Below are 22989 nucleotides of genomic sequence, written 5' to 3' on the forward strand. Positions count from 1 at the left end.
TTTAAAGTAATCCGCAAAAATTCTTAAAAACAGACTTGTTGGTAAGACACAAAGATGTTCAGGCTGCCTAAGTTCTTCACTTGAGACACTAACTTGTCTTTCTACTAGAAAGATATGGATGTTACAGAAATTCGTATGTACACGTCACATTTGAATGTAAAAGGCTCTTTACATTTAAGCGTAAAATGTTAAATTCCGATTTACGCTTTCTGCTGCTATAAACATAGGCTTAATACTTAAATATTAATATGAAAATAGTACTATTTAAAAATGTATTTTTGATTTTAAAATAAACTATGGACAAGATAGTTGGTTTGAAACCAACAGTTTTTAACTACAGTAAGTGACCCACTTTTCCCACTGTTTTTAAACACTAGTCTTGCTACTTGGCAATTATAATGGAAGTGATCAGTCCATCAACTGTAAAGCTTTTTAGTTTTCTTTTGGGCTGGGTTGTTTTTGTGGTTTTTCTTTTGGTTTGGGGTTTTTTTGCACTTCACTAGACATCTTATTTTCTGAAGGTCTTGCACTTTATCTAATAATTGCGCTTTATCTACTAATTGGCAAGACACAGTTGAAATGTAATTTATATGTAACCTTTGTGCCCATTTAGTTATCATTTCTTAATCCCTTTACATGCAAATATAAAGTACCATCTTTCATGCAACTATGGCATTTGTGTCTTTCATACCAGGGAATCTTGCTTTGAATTATATACATACGCCATGTGCAACATTTCTACGACATTTGAAAAAATGTTGGAATAGTTATAGTAATAAAAATTAACCATAATTATCCAGTGTGCATATGATAAACAAAAAGAGAAATACCTCTTTTTCCCTGTAACAAACAGCATATCCAGCGGGAAAAAAATTCTGACTTCAGCTGTCCTCTTGGAGGGGAGTCAGATGTTAAGAAAATTTCATTCAAGCGCAGAAGTGAGAAAATGAGGATAAGGACTGCTAACGGGCAATCACTTAGTTTTAGTTTTTAAAGGTACTTTCAAGAAAATCAAACCAGGAATAAATACTAAAGAACTATACGTTTCTTTGACCCAACTCACTACTAGCATTTACTTTTTAGAAATTACAACTGTATTTTAAATTTGCTTGTAGGAGGATATGAAAGGAATATAGCCACAGATTACCAAGAGAATTTGATCACTTCTAACCAACAGCTAAAAAAAGGGAAGAAAATGGTCACGGGATTATGAGCAACTGTTTCTCATACTTGCCACAGAATTACAAAAAAATTCCCTGCAGACCTGTAACAAAACCCTCCCCCCTATTTGAATGAGTTTCAATTCCCAGGTAAAGATGAATCAACGAAATTAAAATATTGTGCTGTTTTATTGGTGTAAAAATCACACAATTGCTAGTTCTGATTCTGCAGAGATACATCCATGCAGTTAAACATCTATGACCCCACAGCCAGAAGAAGCCATTAAATAGAATATCTGCTGTTAGTCAGCAATTAATGCAAATTTACATATGAGATCAAAATGTGTGTATCGTACAATATACAACAAATCCTAATACAGTACATCAACCTGAATAGCAGGATACACTCAAGGAACTCTGTTAATAGTGAAGCCTGTCTATATGCCAGAGAAATAAGGCCTGGAAACAAGATGACAGAAGGTACCCCGGAATTCCTAAGAAGCAAACTGTTCATTTTCTGTTGTTTTCTTTTATTGTTTTTGTTGGGGATTTTTTTGCTGGGAATTAGAAGTTCATAGAGGTATTGACATATTACTTGACAATATGATTTGTTATAGTGAAAACTGGTGGATGTGAACCATTATTAAAAGGTAATGTGTGAAACATGCAATTACAGGTGGTGCTTAGGTAACGTGTGAATAGTATGCTGGGGATTTACACCCAACTTTTTCACATAAGGGAGGACTGAAAAAGGTCTGGTTGATAGACTACCAATTGTACCATAAATCTTTATATGCATGCGGCTGAATCAGGATCATGAATGGATAAAATGGGAACAATCTGGCAATCTGTGGTTACGTACTCTATAATGTATGCAACAAAAGCACAAAATCAAATCCAGCTGATATGGCAAACAGCCTGCAAGAACTCTCTCAACCTGAATAAGTTGGTTTATTGCAAAGAGGCAGGCTTTCTAGAATTGCGAACAACTTTCCAATTGTGAAAGGCAGCTTGGGAAGTAACACTGGCTGATGACAGATTACTAGTTTTTCTTTGTTCTGGCACAATAAATGCCATAGAAAGAAAGAAGGGTTTATGTGCTTAAGGTCAACTGATTAGCAGTCCGCTGCTGCAAAGATGTTTCAACAGGAAAAAAGAAACCACTAAAAAATTCCAGTTGGAAATTTTGGCGACAAACTCTGCAAACTCAAGTCCAACAAAGATCACAGATGCCCACAGTAAGTGATGTGAGAGGCAGTGTCACATTCAAGGAAAAAGTTGTTTGTTTTTTTTTTCTCTGTACTGAAATTAAAATACTTAAATACAAAAGTGGACAAATGACAAAACAGAACATCAACATTTAATGTAGAATAGAGTGCACTGAGCTATATGCATGGATCTTTAAATAGGCTTTGAAACCAATACCCCTTTCAAAATTAGTAAATTCACAGTTAACGGCAGTAGGCTTAGAGGTGAGAGAAGGGTCGAAGTTGTTCCAGTTGGACTTCCAGGGAGATTCTCTCTTCAAGAACATCCTACAAAAGAAAGATTTTCTACTGACTGTCCACAGAAAATGAATGTTAAAAATTTCTTTACGCCATTACAAGAACTGGTAAATATCAGTTTCAGTTTTGAGAACTAACATCTTTTTCTAGAGTCTAGAGAACTCTTCCCATAATCCGCATAGAAGACTGGCTAGCTAGTAATTACACGTATATGAAAATAAATACTTTGCTTAAAGGTGAAGCCATTTAGTATTTTTTCCATCACTTTCAAATCGCTCAAAACCACAAAGTTGTAACCAGCTGCAAATCCAACTATAATATTTTCAAACAAAGTCTAAAATGTTACAGAGGCAAGCTCTCATCTCGACGGATTGGAAACTCCATTTCTGCCCCCCACCCACTGTTTTTCCTCTTACGTGAATTTTTATACACCTTGACTCTCACAAAAAGTGAAAATCAGGCCTGATAAGTTTTTAAAATGGCTTATCTTTCAGTCTAGACAGTTATCACATTAATTTTCCAGTTTGGATTTCTTTTTTATTAACTTGATAATTAAAATTAGATATCTTAAGGTAAGACAGCAAGAGAAAGATGTTAAGATGGTGCCTACAGATAAATCCAAAACCGTAATAGCTGACATAGATAAACAGACTACTATTGTTGTTGTTCTTAAACTGCAAGTTTTGTATCCCAGATTATAGTGTTAAAAATATTTATGATTTTATTAAGCCTTTGAGGTTTGCTTTTTCTTTCAGCATCTAGCCACCTCAGCTGCTCTTCTCAATACTAAGTATCTGATGACCACAACAGCTACTTCTAATTACTAAGTTTAGATTTCTGGGTTATTTTATTTTAGTGTAGCTGAAAACAAATCAATACATTGAAAAATGTGGTTTGTAGTAGTAAAGTGTCCTTTGTAATTTCACAAAACTTGTCATAATTAGGTATCTTCTGTGATCTACAAAAACAACTAAGTATTTTGTAACAATATAATCTATGTGTATGACTGGCTTGCAGAGATGCCTGTTACTTTGCATCACTAACATCTTGCCCTCTCAGCCTCTTCTTTTAAAGAGAAAGATTATGGAATTACCTTTAGTTGCTGCTGTAATTCACTGTTCAATCTGGCCAAAACAGTGTTGGTTTCCTTGTTACGTCTGATTGATGCCTGAATTGCCTTCTTGTCTTTCCCCACTGATCTGAGAATATATTAAAAGTATTGTAATAAGTAATTTTGTCACTTAACTGAGTATCTCTCATACAGTCCCTCTTTTCTAAATGAGCAGAATCCTCTATTTGAATTTTTTTAACTTGTTACGCTGTTGATTTTCCCTCTTCTGCCTGGTTCAGTTAACCTCATTTGTTTGCATGGAAGCCACACATACTTGGTTAAAACCAAACAGCAAGCAGCATATTTAAAAAACTTGTAATCAACTTTCTGAAGTCCCAACACACCATACCACATTCACTTACCTCAAAGTGACTAAGGTAATAGTCTACTTTCAAGCTAGGAAACAAACTGCACATTTTTGACTGTTTATAGCAACCATTATTTGAAGTTAAACACTACATCTTAATACTTCCACCACTTATTTCCAACGTACTTGTAGAAGTTAAAGAGTTCACAGTCCAAAATTCAGGATCTCTAAAAAGTCTCCCAGTAGCAGAGGCTCCAGGACAATCTTGTTTAAAAACCAAAAACTTTTATTCTGTTAAATTAATCTAATTCAAACACACTGAAATTCTTTGCAGTTCCTGGAACAGAAAGTGTGTATGCTGTTTAAATGTAAGCTTTCCAGTAACAGATGTATTTATACACTTCTTGGGTTACCTAGGAATAGATGGCTGTGAAGCAAGAACAGCAGCTATGACACCTGTTTTCTGTGTATGTTCCTCAGCTTCAGGTCTTAGCTCATCTTCTGATTTTAATCTTCTGCGAATAGGCTTTGGTGGCGGAGCAAGTGGGGTAGTGCCTTTACCCTGAAGAGGAAAACACAGCCTGTAATTCTCACAAACTGCATTTTACTTTGATTAAAATGGGGTAACTTGTTTGTGTTATATATTCTTAAAATCAGTTACTGAGCTAACTGAATTTACAACTGCATTTTCATACGGTCTGGGAAAAAATAATTAAGTACTAAATCTCACCCCTTGGTGAAAGGTAAGTTGCTACACAGTGACAAAGAACTGTGCAAGCAGAAACACCATGCTACAACTGACAATCGCAAATAAGCATCTCAGAGCATGCTTCCCCCAGTAATTATGTGTCTGTAACGAAAAAATGCTGTTAACCAAGTTCTGCACTAAAAGATTTGCTCCATTACAAAAATTTGAACACTTAAGAGTATCTTAATTTTCTGCTATCTTGAGAATAAACCCAATCACAAACATCACCTGATGCAAAAATTCACCATACACATGCCCATTTCAAGAACATATTTAAGAAAATCGGGTTCAAGTGCAAGCGTATAAAGTTGCTGCTGCATATCAAAACAAATGTATAATTTCATATACATCAACTGCGCTCTCCTTCCAAGTGTACTTTGCATACCGCACTAGTGGGGATGTTAACAGGTGGTTTGTCTTCAACTCTTCCATCTGCTTTGGCAACTCTAAGAGAACTTGCAGAATCAGAGGGCTTTTCAACCTAAAGGGATATGCATTATAATTTAGAAAATTAGTTCTTAAATACTTCATTCAGCAACATTTAGATTAAATACAAGTATGTTGTGTTATAACAAAATAGTTGACACCTAAAATTCCAGTTCAAGTCCTCTTTAGAAACACAAACTGGAATACAACAATACCTGCTTTGGAACAAAGCCATCTAAATCTTGGTCACAAACACTGTTTTGGCCTGGGAACAGCTTAAGAGGCGGCATATAAGTGCATAATGTACAGAAAGCTGTACTTCCAGAATCAACAGTTAGACCTATCTTTTGATACAGAAATTAAGATTTGATACAGAATCTAAAATCACTATTAAAAAAGATGAAATAGCTACTTGAAAGTACTCTCAAGCACTGTACTCTGAATAAAGTCAAATCCTCAATGTTATGAGGCAGAGTACAAAAGTCTATGGCCTGATGATAAACTGCTACAGCTGTTTCTTCTATTACATTACCACCATTACCTGTTTGTTACTGCCAAAGGTTAATCCCTCCGATGGAACGCAATGTAACAGTTCCCCATCCACCTCAACGCAAAATGATAAGCTTAACAGTTTTCAGTGGCAGCTTAAGCTAACGTAGCTGATTTTGCAATGAGATTCATAGAATGCTCAAGTAATTCCACATCATCCACCTTCCTGATTCAAGGGAAGCAAGAACACGCTGCTGATACTTGGGAGAACTTTACAGCACCACAAGTACTTTTGCAACTGAGGATGCAGAAGCGCCCTAGAGAATTTACAATCTGAGGAAAACACGAAGTAATTCATGTAATAGCAGTAAGCTATTAAGACATTAATAGGAATAAACCATGAGGCTCCTTTTAAAGTCCTATGTCTGCAGTAGGAAAGAAGGTTTTGTAAACATCTCTCATGATCCATTACAGAAGAATGCCAGAGCTCATTTTAGCTGTTTGTCCAATGGCTTTGAACAAAACCAAATCAAGGATTTTTAGCAGATGTTTACAATACCTGACTGTCATCCCAATTATTAAGATAGACTACTTTAAAACTTGCCAGTAGGTCATTTGGAAGGCTGACAAGAGTGAGAAGAAGAAAAGTTTTGCCTGTGCTAAATCTTAAATGCAATAATGCAATTGTATTTGTGCATATATGCTAGTAAGTACAAAATCTTTTGAATTACAATCAAGAACTGAGAAGAATTTCTTCTGCCTTGGTGTTTTGTTGCAATTACTAAATAAGTGTAGTAGCGTGTCATGTAATTGCTTTCTAGCAATGGATTGGGACACCATAAAAAACCCACTAAGTTCAAACGGCAGACGTAGGTATTAATACCACCAACATTATGAGGCTTTGTTTAAGCGACTGACAAGTTCTTCACTTCCGCTCACCTGCAAGACTTCCGAGTGTGTTTCAATTTCATCTTCTTCCTCTTTGTTTACACCTGAAACAGCAAATGCCTCAAACTGGCTGAAGTCAGCAAAATTTGGCTGTTCTGGTATTTGTTGAGGTGAGGTACTGCTATGAGCTATTAGGCCTTCAGCATCTACTGGGCGATGCACATGAGGACCTGCACCCTGCAATAAAACAACAAAAATATTTAGTGATATTGTTCTTAACAGTTATCTGATGTAAAGAATCTCTCCAAACAATAGTTTGTGACAAAACATTTTTTGTGGTTTAACTCCAGCTGGCAGCCAAACACCATGCAACCGCTCACTCACTCCCTCCACAGTGGAATGGGGGAGATAACTGGAAGAGTAAAGTCAGAAAAACTCATGGGTTGAGATACAGACAGTTTAACAGCAAAAACCACACACGCAAAGCAAAACAAGGAATTCATTCACCAGTTCCCATGGGCAGGCAGGTGTTCAGCCATCCCCAGGGAAGCAGGGCTCCATCATGTGTAATGGTTACTCGGGAAGACAAATGCCGTAATGTCCCCCCTTTCCTTCTTCCCCCAGTTTATACACTCAGCATGACATCATATGGTGTGGAATATCCCTTTGGCTAGTTGGGGTCAGCTGTCCTGGCTGTGTCCCCTCCCAGCTTCCCGTGCCCCTCCAGCCCTCTCGCTGGCAGGGCCCAAGGAATGGAAAAGTCCTTGACTTGGTATAAGCATCACCCAGCAACGCCAAAACCATCAGTGTGCTATCAGCATTGTTCTCACACCAAATCCAAATCACAGCGCTGCACCAGCTAAGGAGAAGGAAATTAACTCTATCCCAGCTGAGGCCAGGACAATGTTAAAGACTATTTGCCTTTTTAGTGAACAAAGATTTATGTCTTGTCAGTAGGACAAAGTGCATGTCCTCCAAGACACAAACAGACAGACCATTCTCTGTTCATAAAAAGAGAGAAATATTTAAGAAAAAAGGAAGTTCAGATGGGCTATTACCCAGAGAATGAGACTAAAGATGGATGCACCACAGGACCAGCTAGACTCGTTGGACAGTAGATGTTTCTGCTATAACACAGTCCAGCTTGGCTCTGTCAGGCTCAATATTTTTAGTTTAGTTCCACAGGAACACATGCTTATGTGATCACAGTGTATGGAATATGTTTATATTGTACCCTCTTCCCTTGCAGATGGTTTCTGAATCCATTGACTGACTTAAATGGCTGGTAACTCAGATTCTAACAAATAGGTGCTGCTGAAAAACAACTGAAAAGCAATTTTATCTGTCCCATGTCAGATCTCCACAGCAGTTGAAGAATTCAGCTGGCTGAGACAAAGAAAAAACAACTTTTGCAGTATTCTTTATCCACCAAATCAGCTAACCAAACTGACTCAGACCAGGACTGCAAAGATCATGAATTCTATGACAAAGGAAGAAGTGGGATCACTCCTTTTGGGCACAGTCCTTTTGGGACTATGAAAGACTGCTCTCAGTCTGTTATGGCTTATTAGCTATACAGGGACAGGTAAAGAAATGTGGAAGTGTAACTTTCTTTCCTACAACTCGGAGCTCCAGAGCCACTCATTCCTCCTTGATCTCTACTTTAATCCCTTCCCATGGTTCCACCAGAAGCAACTCCTTATTCAGGAAAGGCTAACATTTGGCTATAGCCCAAGTTTTGCCATCATTCACATCCTGGCAGTTTCAAAAAACAGTAAGCAATGCTACTCATGTTAGAGATACATTAAAATTCAGAGTTAGATAGAAATGATGCACTGAGTGAGAGCATGATTTTTCAAAAGCGACATCACCTGTGAAGGCTGTGGTCTTGGAGGCACTGCAGGGGGATAGGCAACAACTCCAGCCTGTTGCTGTCCTGTAAAAGAAACATCATGTTTGGCCAAGACTGTTACTCTTCACATTAAAGTGCTATTTAATCTTTTGACTTATCAACATGAAGAAATCCTGCATTTTGCTTATGTATTAACCTGTCATACTGAGGAACTAATTGTAACAACTGAGAAGATAATTGTAATATCTTCTTTCAAATTTGTGAACAGACAAAACAAGGAATCAGAACATCGACCTTGTCCTTTTTTTCCAGCTCAAAGAACTCACATGGTCATACTTTTCTGATTTTAGTCCTTTTTTCCCTTTTACTCTCATTATACATTCTTAACATTTTCTCATACTTTGTGATCCTGAAAAGTACCGACAAGTCAGAAGTACAAGAAAAACCCTTAAGCAGAGAATCAGAAGTGACCTTTAATCATTTCCTCTGAAGTGAAATACTTAACACCCATCCCTGATACATGTGATAGCAAAAGAACCCTTCTTGAAAATTTAGTGGCAGATGCAATTTGTTGCCATGTGGATGCACTACCAAAACATTATCTCCTGACTTCGTTTCCCATGTTCATCCAAAGGATTACAATGTCAGCATTCAGAATTTACTTCTAAGTTATCTGTCTAAGCAAATAAAACCAGAAGAGTGACAACATTTTCAGCTTTTTCATTCAGAAGCAGTGTTTAAAAACACACTAAATCTTTCTTCAGAGGAAAAAGAACCATCTGCTTCAGGAATGTACATGGTGAAAAATAATATATTCTAGAACACAGTATACCTACCTGGGGTAACTGAGAATGATCTGTTCATATCTAAAGATGATGATCGAGAATGAGAAGGATGAGGCCTTGGAGGGGGTGGCGGTGGCGCAGTGTTATCTGGAGATGTTCCTGAATGTGATCTGCAAAACATATAGGCTTCGGTAATGATTTTAGGCAGCTACAACAGAACTAAAATTCAGAAGTTCTTCTAAATATGCAATTAAAAAACAAACTTTGACAGATGGAAGAGAGCCTGATCGCCGCCGATTTTGGAGATTGTAAGAATCGGGTTTGAACCTTCACAATTGGTTTTATATTTCTATTTATTTAAATCTCCATTATCCCAATTATTCCTGTGTTACACAAGTAATTTATTTTTGGGAAACCAATAGCTTGAGAAACTTCCCAAAGAATGATAGTTCAGGAACAGAGAATCCTAAATGTGGTAATTCTATCCAGACGATAGTCACTACAATTTGCAAAATGTTTAAGATTTAGTCAACATCTTGAATAGATTTTAAATGGTTTAAGTTCAATGTCATTGAAGAAACCTAAGTTTCTCTTGGACCTCCTCTCCATGTACATCAAGCTTAAGGAATATCTCAGTGTATGAGATAGCTATCCAATTCTCTGCCTGAAATTTTCCAAATCTATATACTTGGTAGCAGCTTGAGGAGTTAACTCATCCTTAGGCAGGACCACCATCTAGTGGATACCAACTGTAAGTTCATCGAACACACATGCAGAAAGGATAAAAAAGTATTGCACTGAGCGCCGTTTAAATGGGATTTGTTGTATATAAAATTTTTGTACAGCTTCCATTTAAAAACAGTGTGCAGAACCTTCCTAACTAGTCCAATTTGGGCAAGACAGATTTACTGCATCACTGACATGAATACAGCTACTCTTCTATTCAACTGAAATACATGACAAAATCTTTTCTATGACTGACTTCTGTAATATTCTTCTATAATTACCCTAAGATATAAAACTAAAAGTGGTAAGAGGTACCTAAATTTCACACAAAACCTGAAATTCCTGAATGTATAAGTCCAAACAGAAAGTTATCACAATAGTAAAATCTCCTTTCTTAATATACTCTCCAGGACAATGCTTCTGATGAAATACAAATCCAATTACATTGACTCCTAGGGTCATCCCTCTTGCTAGTCTAGTATAAAAGGCACAAGTAGGATTAAAAAAGGGAGAAAGTGGTTTAAGGACACTCCTTAAATATCATTATCTGACATAGCCTTATCAGTTTTTGCTTTTTGAAAATACAAAAAGTACCCTGGACTAATGGTAGCATTAAGGACAATGTTGTCTCTATAAAGTTGCAACTGGTAGAAGAGGTATCAGTGGAAGGAAGAAAAAGTGGAAGAAAAATTTTCTGGGTGGACACTGCCAGACCTGGACAGCTGAACAGAAGCTACCTGTGCCATGAAGTGGCAACTCATCAGAAAGCTTTATTCATCTACACAAGTTCAGCAAGAGAACCCAACCCAAAATTTAGAGATGAAAAAGAACATTTTGAAAACATCATGTTGGGCAGTGCAAAAACATACAAAGCCGTAGGACAGACAATCAAATTTGCCACTAAGTAATAATGGAGGAAAGAAGTTTTCAAGCTGCTGTACTGACGGGCAATTACAAATCTTTCTTTGCTACTGAAGTCAGCCTAATTATTATTTTCTTTTAAACTTACCTCTCAAACTGATAGTAAGATGGTTAATGGCTAGCTGGTTTTTAATCCTATTCAGGTAGATTCAATGGGAACAACTAGCACCAGCTAGTATAGCACATTCTCTTACGTAAAACCACGCAGTTGTTCGTTACGTGCTTGCATAGCTCCCTCCAATCCCTTAATTTGTTGGGCCTATGACTGATTTATGTTTTATAAAATGACCATTGTTAAAACAGATTGAGTTACTGTCATGGTATTTCTAATTTATGTATTATTCTTCTTTTATATTATGAAGTCACAAGGTTCTTCTCCATTAATGCCTAATGGATATTTTCAAAAACACAAAAAATTGCTTTCAAGTAATATCATGATTGTTTGTGCTTACATTCTCTTGTGTTTAAGGAAAAAGTCTGTATTAAGATTTCTGACAATGTGGAGTTTCATTTCATTGGCCAATCCAAAAAACCCTTTTTAGACTACATAAATTTTTGAATTTTCACTTTATGTGTTAACAGGAATGGCATACACTGTTAATGCATTAGAAAACAGACTGTCTCCAGATTCCCGAGTGTTAAGAGTTCAGAATCTATTTAGCCATCATTTTACAAGCTAGTTGTCAAACAACCAGAAGCTCAGAACAGGCTTCTTTAAACACCTTTCAACACATTTTTTTTCAGTTGCTATTCTACTGACCGTTGCCGTGTTACAGTGCTTCCAATTTGCTCGGGATCTGAAGTATAGGAGTCCGAACTGCTGTAACCATCTGCTGGTAAAAGAAAGTACAAAGTTTCATATTTGTTTTGCACCATTAATATACCCCAACAGATATAGGTAGCACAATTTCAAATATCAAATTTTTATTTTTTTAAAAAGTTATGTCCTTGTATTGTTTCCCTGTAAGGTATCATCTGGGCAGGATTCAAAGTATCTTAGTTTGAATAACTGAGGGATCCAATAAAATCCAGCTCCACTCACCCAATACTACGAGTTGTTCGTTTCTACTGGGATGTACCAAAGAATAAACTATGACAATAATGTTGTACTTAAAATACAAAATATAAGTATCATAAGCAGTAATTTTTAAACACTTAACATTCTATCACTTCCACAACCTAGCCAACAAGGGTAAGGGACATCCAAGAAAAAAAGAAAGCAAGGAGTAAGACTGCTTGGTTTTAGAAGTGCTGAAGGATTTTCACCAACCTTAGAAATCAGGAAAAGGAAAAACTATGTACAGTACACAGATGAACTCAGCAGCTTTGCTAATACTGCAACTTCTGTACCTTCGAGGCTGGTAGTCAGCTCTGTTTCAGACTAAATCTTTTTATAAGCTTTCAGCTTTTGGTTAAGGCAATCTATAAAAATGAAAGATGGTATTATGGCATCACATAGGCTGTTTCTTTAAGGACACTCTTACCCTTAAAAATGGTGCAAAGCTTGAGGTTTTTCCCCCAGAAATGAGGAGTCTCACTAAAATCACAAGATTTATGTGGAATGAATGTATCTCAGAATAATTTATCACAAAGGATGACTCCAGAGCACCTAGTAAAGCACAATTCAAGGTAGATAATCACTGCAGCAATGAGACTCACCTGATTAGTTATCAGTAAAGAGGAAAATTCTACTCAAGAACATCAAGATTTTTCTGAATTACCCCATCTCAAAGGATTACTTTAACCTCCCAGGACACTAAAGCTTTCAAAAGGGTTAAGACACACCAACCAGGATGCAGAGAGAATCCTGCAGAGATGGCTTTCCTGTTCAGCAAGGTCTGTTCTTAGCCTTTTTTTCCCCCCCCTTAAAGCTGCAGGTACATTAATCTAGTGAAATTAGCTTAAGACCTTTATCATCCACAGTCAGCTGAGGAATACCTTATTTCAAGTTCATTTCAGATCAGAAGTTATTTTGCAGGTTTACAGGTATGTCTCTACTCAGTGAGTACTACAGAGTTTAAAAAAAATTATTTCTATACATACATTCTTTCAAAAAAGTCTACCATGAGACGACATTTAAGTTTTCCAGGATCAAGTGAGAAAATTAAGTTTTAAGCAGAAGTGGGTTATGTGGTAAATGAAATTATCTCCCTCCAATCCAAGCACCTCTAGTACTGCGTATATTTCTTGAGCCACTCAACCTAATCAAACAAGATTTGATTTAGAAGCAATCACACTTCTAAGGAGGAAAAAATAAGCCCTTTTGAACCAAAAAGTTTTACATCATTTCACTACAAATCTAATGGGTTTATACTGATGATAGAAGAAATATTTCTAAACCAATTTCAAAGATATGGACAGTAAACAATTGTAATGGGTATGTAAGGCAAAGGATGGTTACTTAGCAAATGTAATCTTCATGCCTCACCAACATGGGCTAACCCAAATTCATGAGTTTAAATCTAAGAGAATCCTTTTCCAGTATTTCCAGTAAAATAAGTATGATAAGTAAAGTTCCTAACATGAAGGACAGAGACTTTTGCAGTATTATTTTTGTTCTCAAGGGAGGTTTCTACTTTTCAGTCTTAAGTAATACAAGTTATTCTCCAGCTTTGTTTGTATTTCCTTATGAAGAAAAGCAATTGAAATCATTCCTTCCCTTCTGACTGCAGTACTCAATCTTGTTTATATCATCTAGCAGGAGTTTAAAGTAACATATTCACAAAATTGTCCTGAATGACATATTGAAGTTGCATGTTGCTTTAAAGTTAAAACAATCTGGGAAAACAGCAGTTACTTTTGCTGCTTTTATTTTTACTTGCATAATAACAGTTCCAACACTGGGGGTGTCCAACAATCAGAGGAATTACTGACGAACTTCTCCAGTTACCACTTTCTGAGGTTACAGATCCCCTCTCCTTTGTTCCAAATCACACAGCTTGCACAGAAAGACAATTGTGCAATGCGTATGCCTACTCACTTCCTTCTTATCTCATGCAATGAAAAAGTTTGTCCCTGCTTCCTGGCTTAGGTCTGAGCTGCTATTTACAAATTCATAACTTCCAAGACGAATTACTGTTGATGTAAAGCATGGGAAAAAGAGACAAATGCTTTTTTCTCAACATCAAGTTGATGCTTATCAATCTCCATTGGTTCTCAGTTCGAATACTGTTTTAATACATCTATCCATGAACAGTAGATTATAAGATGTAAAACAATTAACCTGCATCTAAATTTTGATCAATAAAACACCCAATCTGTACTCTTCTGTAGATGAAGCAAAAAAGATGTGAACCTATGAACAAAATATTATAGAAGTGTTCTTAAGAATACCCATTTGTGAAACAAACAACACTTCCAAAACTGCAAGACATAAACCAAAACAAAACCCACTTAGAAAAGGGTTTGCTTGATACACTATTATAACACTAAAGAACATTAAGAAATGCAATCACCAAGACAGCAAGTCTGCACAAAAATAATCCTGTTATATTTACAGTGTTTTTTTAAGCACCAGAAATTATTTTTCTAGAGCTAGCTTGCATTAAATGAGTCCTTCAGGATTCACCTGAAAGGTGTTAACCATTCAAATTACTTACAGTATTGACAAGAACCATTTCTTGACAACAAGGATAGGCGTCCCATAACTACAGCTTGAGGTACTACAGGATGGCTTTACGTTACACTGCAATGAGTTTTTTATTATTTCACTATGTTGTTCTTCTGAGGGAGATAAAATATTTGGTATAATCACAGTTAACAGGCCCTTTATCAAAGTTTAAGCTAAATTCAGATAAGGAAAATGGAGTGCAGAAGGGCTCTCAGAACTTAGAACCTGCATATAGTAGTAGTTTCCCTGCTAAAAGACCATGTTTTGCTCATTTTCTCTTTTGCATTAGAACACCAGCTAGTAAAAACAAAACTCTGCTTGAAAAGAAATAACAGGATCAAGCCATTGCTCAGAATAGAGTGCCACTGAAAGAGTTCGTGAGGAAACAAAACACATTGCAAGGAGGCACTTCCTAAATACTGCAAACCAATTAAAATACTTCTGTCTTAATAATGCAAAAGACTTAAAGTAATGAGTTCTCCAAACCTAATTTTTGCTGAAGAAAAGTTCCCAGCTTAAAGAAAAGAAAACAAAAAATATCAAGAACCCTGGATCCAGAGATTCAGTCAAACCACATATAATCTGGGATCTCTCAATATTAGAAGTGGACTAATCAAATCAAAGTAATGCAAAATTTTTTGGACACAGGAGATACTGAAAATCAAAGATGTTATTAGAAGCAAAGGAACTGTTGAAAAGCTGTACCTAATAAAGAAATCTAGAAGTCTACTGCATCTTCTTAGTAGCTAAACCAGATTAAAATTGCCTGAGAATTGTTGTTAACAGGTTTTCACTCTTCAGAAAATGTTTTACACGATTCTGAGGAAGTCTAATCAAAAGCTACTTAGTCAATTCCACTTTCCATACATTTAAATTCCTCATCCTGAGATTAAAAGAGAAAACAGGAAGATGGAATAGGGCTGGCAAAAATGAACTTTTTTGAACACATATGGCAGGAAAATATCTCCAGTGACATCAGCAGAACTTCCTTAATTGCTGCTTCTAATATATACTTTGTATCAGAAGCATGCCTATTCTTACGATAAGTTTATCTCACTTTAGAGCTTCTGCTGTCTAGCAAGTTTTCATTCACTGAAGAATATACATACCATATCTGCATTCCGTGTAATATAAAAAACGAGATCAGAAAATATTTTGATACTTACTAACTGTATTTCCAGCTGTAAATTTTACAGATGAACTCATTTTGTTTTCTTCTGGGAGATCAGGTGGTTTCACAAGTAGTGGGCTAGTAGGGTTAGCATGATCTAGACAGAAAAACAAGTCTAAATGAACAAGTGCATTCAAACTAGCCTTCACTTCTGATGCCAAAGCTTTAAATTAGTTTTCTTCTGCCTTTATCTGGAGGGCTGCACTGAAGACTAAAATAGCTCTACTTTAACACTTTTGGTGTACGAATTATTTTAAGTTTTACATTATAATAGTGTTATTTCTATTTCTCAGTGTTAAGAGTTGGGAATTTACCTATTTATAAGACTAAGGAAATTTTAAAAGAAATATGTTGTGGATACTTTTTTATTCTCATATGCTGAAGACTTTGAATGAGTTAGGTAACTTTAGGAAATACCAGCATATTGGGACACATCTATAAATTGAGACTCCACTGTTTCTCAAGGAAAATTATCAAACCACCTTGCTTATTACTGACCAGCGTACTACTTACAAAAAAAGAAAGGCCTGCCAATACTCCCAAATGCTGTCAGGTTTCAAAATAATAAACTCAGTATTTCTCACCACAGCAGAACAAGCTTTATCAATGCAGGCTTGTTCTCCATCTTCACAGTCTCCTTCACTATTTATTAAGGAAACCTAGACACTCTCCTGGAGGCCCAAATCAAACCTCTATCATGATGCTCCTGAAACACTCAAAGCAATGATCTCTAATAGATGGTGAAATCCTCACCAGCAAATGGCCAATTCAAACTCTGCACCTATCTGAGCAGTACTCTTAATTCTTGACAGAGAACCTCATTAATTATGCTGGTTACAACTGCAGATAAAATTCATCTACAGAGAAGAAAAAAAGTCAGCATGTTTAAGGAAGCAAAGGCAGCCTCAGCTGTACAAAACTTTCCTCATTAGTAAGAAAATATCCTACCGCTTCCAGTTCTTTTAAGCTCCATTTCCTGCATATGGATTTTGCTTGGAGTCATTCTTATGGGAACTGGGTGCACAATTGCCGTATCCTGCGGAGATCAGAATTAAGTGATGTTAATCTAGTTTTCAGTTTTTCTAATTCAAGTCTGACACCATGTGAAATGTAACTTGTAAATAAAATTTCACAGATTTAGGTTTTTACACAGTTCCAAGGAATTTCGTATACCCATAAACCAAAACTCTATAAGCTGATGTTTCTCTAACAATATGTAACGTGTAACCTAGCATACTACTTTAAAAGGACATTAGAAATGTTTCTCTAGATAACTGCGTTGCTAATAGGACCTGAATTTTACCAGCTTTCCGCCATTCTTGGCATACAAGATGTGTTACATCAAGTGCATCTCCAAAAAAACAATCCTCCAAAAACCCTGAAAGTCAACAGCAACACCCCCATTTCCCCCAGTTTCAAACCCCCTCTCTTCAGCTTCACTAACAATTCCCTAAAAAGTTATAGCCTCTTTAAATAGTATGAGTAATTATCTATAAAATAGGTACTTCGTAGTAGTTTAAGATAAATAGTTTCAGAGTCTTTAAAAATAGTAAGAACTTCTGAACTTTAGGATAATAAACCCTATGGAATGTACCTCTAGATAGGTGTTGACCTTACACTTAGTGATTTTCTTTGTAGTTCAGACAAGGGACTCCATTTTAATGTACTTTATAGATAGCCCTTTCCATTTGGTTTGGAGACTGAGTGTAGATAACTAAAAAAAAAATAAATCTCAAAACTTTACCTTTGTTCACAAGTAACAAAAATATGGACATAGCTGTCTAAGTGTTTGTTATTTTTACTGTCATTTATATTCAGAATATATGAATGGGTGGGACAAGGACAACACAAAAAAACCACCCCAGATTATATTCTGTCCCTAGAAATAACAAAAAGTTTCAAAACTACCCTTTTATCAGAAATTTAATCTGTTCTGACTACTTAAGTAGATAAATTTCACCAAGCATAATACACTTACACTAATATTTTCTAAAACTGTTTAAACTGACTTGCACTACTTGCTGCAAATATAAATTTTTAAAACAGCTTCATAGTCACAGCTCAAACACACTTGTTGCACCAGCCTTTTAGACACAGTTACCACTTTTAAATATATTGCTTCCCTGCCTGCCTCATAATGGGATTATCATGCAAAGATCGCTCTCTTGCTGTAGCTACTTCAGTCCTCTGCTGTAATTTAATGTGCAGCTACTACAAGAATGTCTCAAGTAGTTAAATGGATTTTTATATAATGTATTAATTCAGATCATGAATCTGACTTTACAAGCTGCTTTTCCAACAAGAAGAGGAAACACCCCCCCCCATCTATGAATTTACTCATTAGTTAGTTATCAACAACTGCTCAGGAAAGCCAATTCATCTAGGAAAGCAGTTGTTCAAGAAATCAGTCCTATGCATCACTGTTGAGACTGCTAAAATAAGAAGTTTGCGCACTGCTACTGAAAATTTGCTGTCATTTGTTCTTATTTGCATATGAAAATGAAGTCTCTGAAGCATCTGTTCCCAAAAACCTGTTCCCTTAGCAAGCATTAACGATGCTCACCATTCTTCAAAATTATTCTTAACTACAAGCATTGTAAGAGAACATCTCAAGAGTGTGATCTTCCAGGATAATTTTTGTGTTTCTATTTAATTTCTGTTTATACACACATGGCTATATATGAGTTTTCTATACATTAACCACTGTTCTATACATACACCACTGTTCTACATTTTAGGTTATTAACATATGGGGAAAATTTCAAACTTCAGATTTCTGTCATTTACTAATTATGTATAAAAAAATTACTCTCTTACTGTGGAAACAAGATAGCGATAGCTCTTTACTGTGTATAATTGCTTGACAGTAAGAAGCATCTATAAACTGATTTCCATCATGTTTACTTCATTAAAACAATACAGTACATTTAACCAAAGAAGGCTCTCAGATGAAAAAGGGCTAGTTTTCACTTTAACTATGAAATTTTAATTTGTTTGGAACGTTTACTAAAGGCAATTGTGAGCACAGGGAACAGTGCAGTTTGAATTCTAGGTTCCAGCATCTACAAATGCTATTTCCACATCAGTGTTAACCCTGAGAGTGGAACACTGATGTATTTGAAGTATTTGTATATTTATGTATTGTATCTTTTCAGAAGTGACCTATTTAATATCAAAAGCGGTTAAATGCATATTATGTACACCTATTATATTTTGTTATATAATCAAATGAACACTAAACACTAATTAAATTAAAATGGACTCTTAACAGTGGTAATTAAATCTGTAAGAGAAGCAGGATGAAAGCAGCAGCTAAATACTGAAGTAATTTTAATGCATTTCAGAACTGCTTCAATGTCACATGCTGTGAAAGTTTAAAACCAGCAGAACTTGAAACACTGTAGTGAATTTCTGGCTCCCAAACTTGGCAAGACACTTTAACTACATAATTCTTCAGAGCACTCCTCACCGAGTAACGCATTAGAACAACACTAGTTTAGCTGGAGAAATACTAAAAGCCTATTAATAAAATAACTTGGTGAAAACATTAGGAATATGAAATACCCCACCCGCTAAAGTCCAGTAGTTTTTTTCAGTTAAGTTGGCATTGTCAACTCCTAAAGAGTTTATGCAAATCAAGCTCTGCAACTTGAAAGAAATGAAACACTGAAGACAAAGTCTAGAATGAGACTGGTTTATCACTGGGAGTAGCCCTTGCATTGACTTACAAACATTTTCAAAAAAACATTATGTTTAAATAATCTGTGTAATACAGATTTTGCTAGCCGTGCTGTATTACATCAAAATCAAAGGGAAAAAAGCATTCTTTGCACTCAGATATTAAACATGAGCCGACTAGAAAATTTATATACCTAGTATAAGCCAAAAATTGAGAAGCCTGCTACCGTTCCCCAAAAAGCAATCCATGGAATCATGCATAACAGCTAAATACAATGAATGGAAATTCAGTGTTAATAAAATTAATTCCAAACAAGCAAGCTAAGTGATTGACTTACAGGATCAGCTGGTGCAATGTTAGAATCAAATTGGGTCAGAGTTTGTGAGCTTGAAGAGCGTTCGCTAAATGTCTCCCACTGCTGAACAGACAGAGGAGAGAAGTCAGCATGATCAGAAAGATGGGAGTAAAAGATCACTGAGGAGATTTAGCATAGTAGTTTGGAGATTGCACTGGTAAGCACTATACGTGCTCTGGACAGTACTTGACTTGGAATGCACAATAATACACAAAGTATTTCTATTTCAGTCTCAAATTGTTGTGCAACCAAGTTTGTTGTCTGTCAATATTAGTCTTTACATCCACATTTCTCAATGAGGATACAGATGCACAGTCAACATGGAAGTACCTTCAGAGTTCATATTTGGCAATGAAAATCATACAAGTAAAAAAACCCAGCCATTCAAATACTGTAAAGCTAAAATCAATGACACAACGTGTGTATTTGTAATTATAAAATCCACAGAAAGGTTCCTCAGCTTTGTAGCTGACAACTTTCTAACTTCTTTTGTAAATTCTGATTTCCTTACAAAATCCCAGACAAATGAACACTGATCAGAGTACTCCAATTACACCAGTCCAGCTTGCCAGTGCAACCCCTGAGAAGTGATTCTGTACTGTAAAAGAGCATTTTTACAAATCTAAATCACTGACAAGGCAAAGTAGTAAATTCAAACATACTGTTGATTGCCAAAAGCAAGTAAGTCCATCTCTGAACAATTTTACAAGATATAAGCATGCTGTATCATGGTTGTCAAGAGTCCCCATGCTTAATAAGTCAAGCTACAGCAACAACTGGATCAACAAAGCACCAGAGTACATAAAATTAGTCTGTGATCCAGAAAACAGATTACAAATCACAATAGGAATGCTAAACTTGTTATATTTTGGTAAAATAACAAGTAAATGTTAACAAAGTTTCAAACGCTACAACAAAAACTACAAATAAAAAAAATGTAGTCATCAAAATTTGACAAAAATGGTGTTAGTATAGCTGTGAAAACAAATCAATATTCTTGTCCTATTTCTATAGGCAAATTAATGTAAATGATTTTAGAAGATACAGGACAAACTATATGGTGTTAGTCAAACTAATCTCACATACTCCTCTACACTGAACTATAATCAGTGTATAGCCTGAACCTATCCTAAAACAGTTACTTCAGAAATAACTACAGAAACTCCTAAGTAACTGTTTTCAATCAACTGAAATTAAATTCAGAAAAAGATTAAATAAAGTGTTTTCCTGCATGGTGCCCCTCCTTCTGAAGACAGAGCCTTATCTCCTCATTTCAAACTTTAAGGCAAAGATTATGGGTTCATATGTGGGAGTTGTGGTTTTTTTTCCCCCTGTGGGTTTTGTGTTGTTTTTGCTTTTTGTTTGTTTTTTAAACACACAAAACACAACTTCATGGACAGAATCTAACAAAATCCTTTTAGTAAGGATGTAAGGTTTCCCTTCCCAACTGCTCTGTCCCACTCCCTGTATTAAACAGTTAATCTCCGTGTCACTCTACCCCTTCATGAAGGGGTAGCACTGCAAGTAGTTCACTGAGCCAGCTTTTACCAAATCAGAATCTTAACGGCCAAGTTCCACCAGCCTTTCCCCTGATTTTGCCTCTTGTATTTATACAGCTGCTCATTTTCATGAGAAGTGCATTAATATTTATTTTAGGGCTACCACTACCCTTTTAAACTTGATTTGGCCAGTGGCTTCAAAGTTACTGGCGAGACTGGAAAACAGACCATTCACTTACAGAAAAATTGTTTCTCAGTTTTCCAGAACTTCTGTAAAGGCATTCAGCATCTACATTACAGTTAAGATCAATGCTAAAACATTATTTCTTAGAAATGTATGCTGAATTTATCTCTTATTTTACTCCTCTGAAGCCAAACTGCAGGACATTTATTACTCATCTCCATCTTCCCTAGCTGCACACAGACAAACGAACACCAAAGCCTCCTAACTGTTCTGGGCAATATGCTATTGTGCTCCATCTCGAAATACTACCAGAAACCAGTTACTGCTAATTCCCTGGTTAATAGAAAGCTACATATATTAAGTATCTACTGGACTGCATCTCAAACTCTGTGCAAGGTTTAAAAGCACTGATAATAAAGTTCATTTGCTGGGATAAAGCTCCAAATAGCTTAAACTAAAATCCTCGTCCTCTAGACTTGCAAAAATGTTTCAAAAAATACTTTCAAAAAGTTAATTATTAGAAACTGAAACTCACAGCAACTTGAACCATTACTAAAAGAACACCGAGACATTTGAAACAAGGTGTAACAGTTGTAAACTCAAAAGCAGAACTTCCTATCTGTGTCAAAGCTAACATGACCATATGACACTAGACTGTCTTCAGTGAAAATTTAGTAGCCTTTTCAAATTTTTGTTTTAAGCTCTCACAACTAAGTGCTCAGCCTTGAGACTTTATGGAAAAGGTGTCCAAAGTAAGAGAGAAGTGATGAGTGACGAGATGAGAACGTGAAGCATGTATTATCCGGAGTTAGGTAGATTTTCATGGTGCTTTTTATCCTGAAGTTGGAGATTGATGCCTTGGTTCATACTTGCGAGCTTACAGTAACTGAGGCTGGCAACTGGAGTCTAAAAATCAATTATGAGCTAGAAGGAACAGAGTAAGCAACTGTTCTGAAACTAACGGGGATGAAATTGCCTGGAAAGGCAAATAATCCAAAAAAGCCCAGTTTTTTTGAGTAATTTGTTGGTGACAGTTATAAGAGGTTCAAAGAGGAAACAATTAGACTGGTGCCTGCAGTAATACCAGAAATTTTTTCATGGTATTAAAACCTTGAGGACTTTGACCTGACTCATGTTGAAAAGAAAATGCTGAGGAGCAAGAAGCATGCACGGCGATATAGCTGAAATGTCAGAAATTCCTTTGTGTTAGAACAAAACACTCAACACTTATTAAATGTTCAACTCTAATTTTAGTATAGTTAGTATCTGGTAGTATATTTAGTGTGAGAACTTTTTCAAATCTTTTAAAGTTTTAGTAGATTTTCAGAAAGAAAATACCACGTTATCTATCTGAATGGACAAAGCCAGTTTTGTAGCGCAAAATTTTGGCTGACAATCATCAATAACTTCGTTCTACTGCTGCAACTATCATATTCAATTGGCTTGAGTTGCATTGGATGCTGAAAGAATGTGTTCCACTACAATGCAGCTTACTGAATGATTAGCTTATTAACTCTTTATTGCAAACATGAGGGAATGTATCAATGCAAATTTAATACAGTTTCAGACATTT

The 22989-nt window shown here is 36.0% G+C and overlaps 1 protein-coding gene across 10 annotated transcripts in view; it reads right to left on the reverse strand.

Annotated features, from left to right (window-relative positions):
- Nucleotides 1-1330: 1330 nt before the first annotated feature.
- The window catches only part of REPS1 (RALBP1 associated Eps domain containing 1), a 67895-nt gene continuing 46236 nt past the window's right edge, over nucleotides 1331-22989 (reverse strand). For 4 of the 10 annotated variants that reach the window (XM_037393209.1, XM_037393204.1, XM_037393208.1 and 1 more), the window contains 11 exons: nucleotides 19716-19796; nucleotides 16648-16735; nucleotides 15695-15796; nucleotides 11679-11751; nucleotides 9323-9441; nucleotides 8506-8570; nucleotides 6686-6871; nucleotides 5217-5312; nucleotides 4497-4645; nucleotides 3759-3864; nucleotides 1331-2695 (listed from right to left, as the gene is read on the reverse strand). In XM_037393209.1, coding sequence (XP_037249106.1) covers nucleotides 2627-2695; nucleotides 3759-3864; nucleotides 4497-4645; nucleotides 5217-5312; nucleotides 6686-6871; nucleotides 8506-8570; nucleotides 9323-9441; nucleotides 11679-11751; nucleotides 15695-15796; nucleotides 16648-16735; nucleotides 19716-19796 — 1134 coding nt within the window. In that variant the 3' untranslated portion in view covers nucleotides 1331-2626. The remainder of the gene's footprint in view (nucleotides 2696-3758; nucleotides 3865-4496; nucleotides 4646-5216; nucleotides 5313-6685; nucleotides 6872-8505; nucleotides 8571-9322; nucleotides 9442-11678; nucleotides 11752-15694; nucleotides 15797-16647; nucleotides 16736-19715; nucleotides 19797-22989) is intronic. The other 6 variants (XM_037393206.1, XM_037393210.1, XM_037393211.1 and 3 more) reach the window with 4 other exon arrangements.

Source organism: Falco rusticolus, chromosome 6 (genome assembly GCF_015220075.1).
Source record: "Falco rusticolus isolate bFalRus1 chromosome 6, bFalRus1.pri, whole genome shotgun sequence".
In the NCBI taxonomy this organism is placed as follows: Eukaryota; Metazoa; Chordata; class Aves; order Falconiformes; family Falconidae; genus Falco; species Falco rusticolus.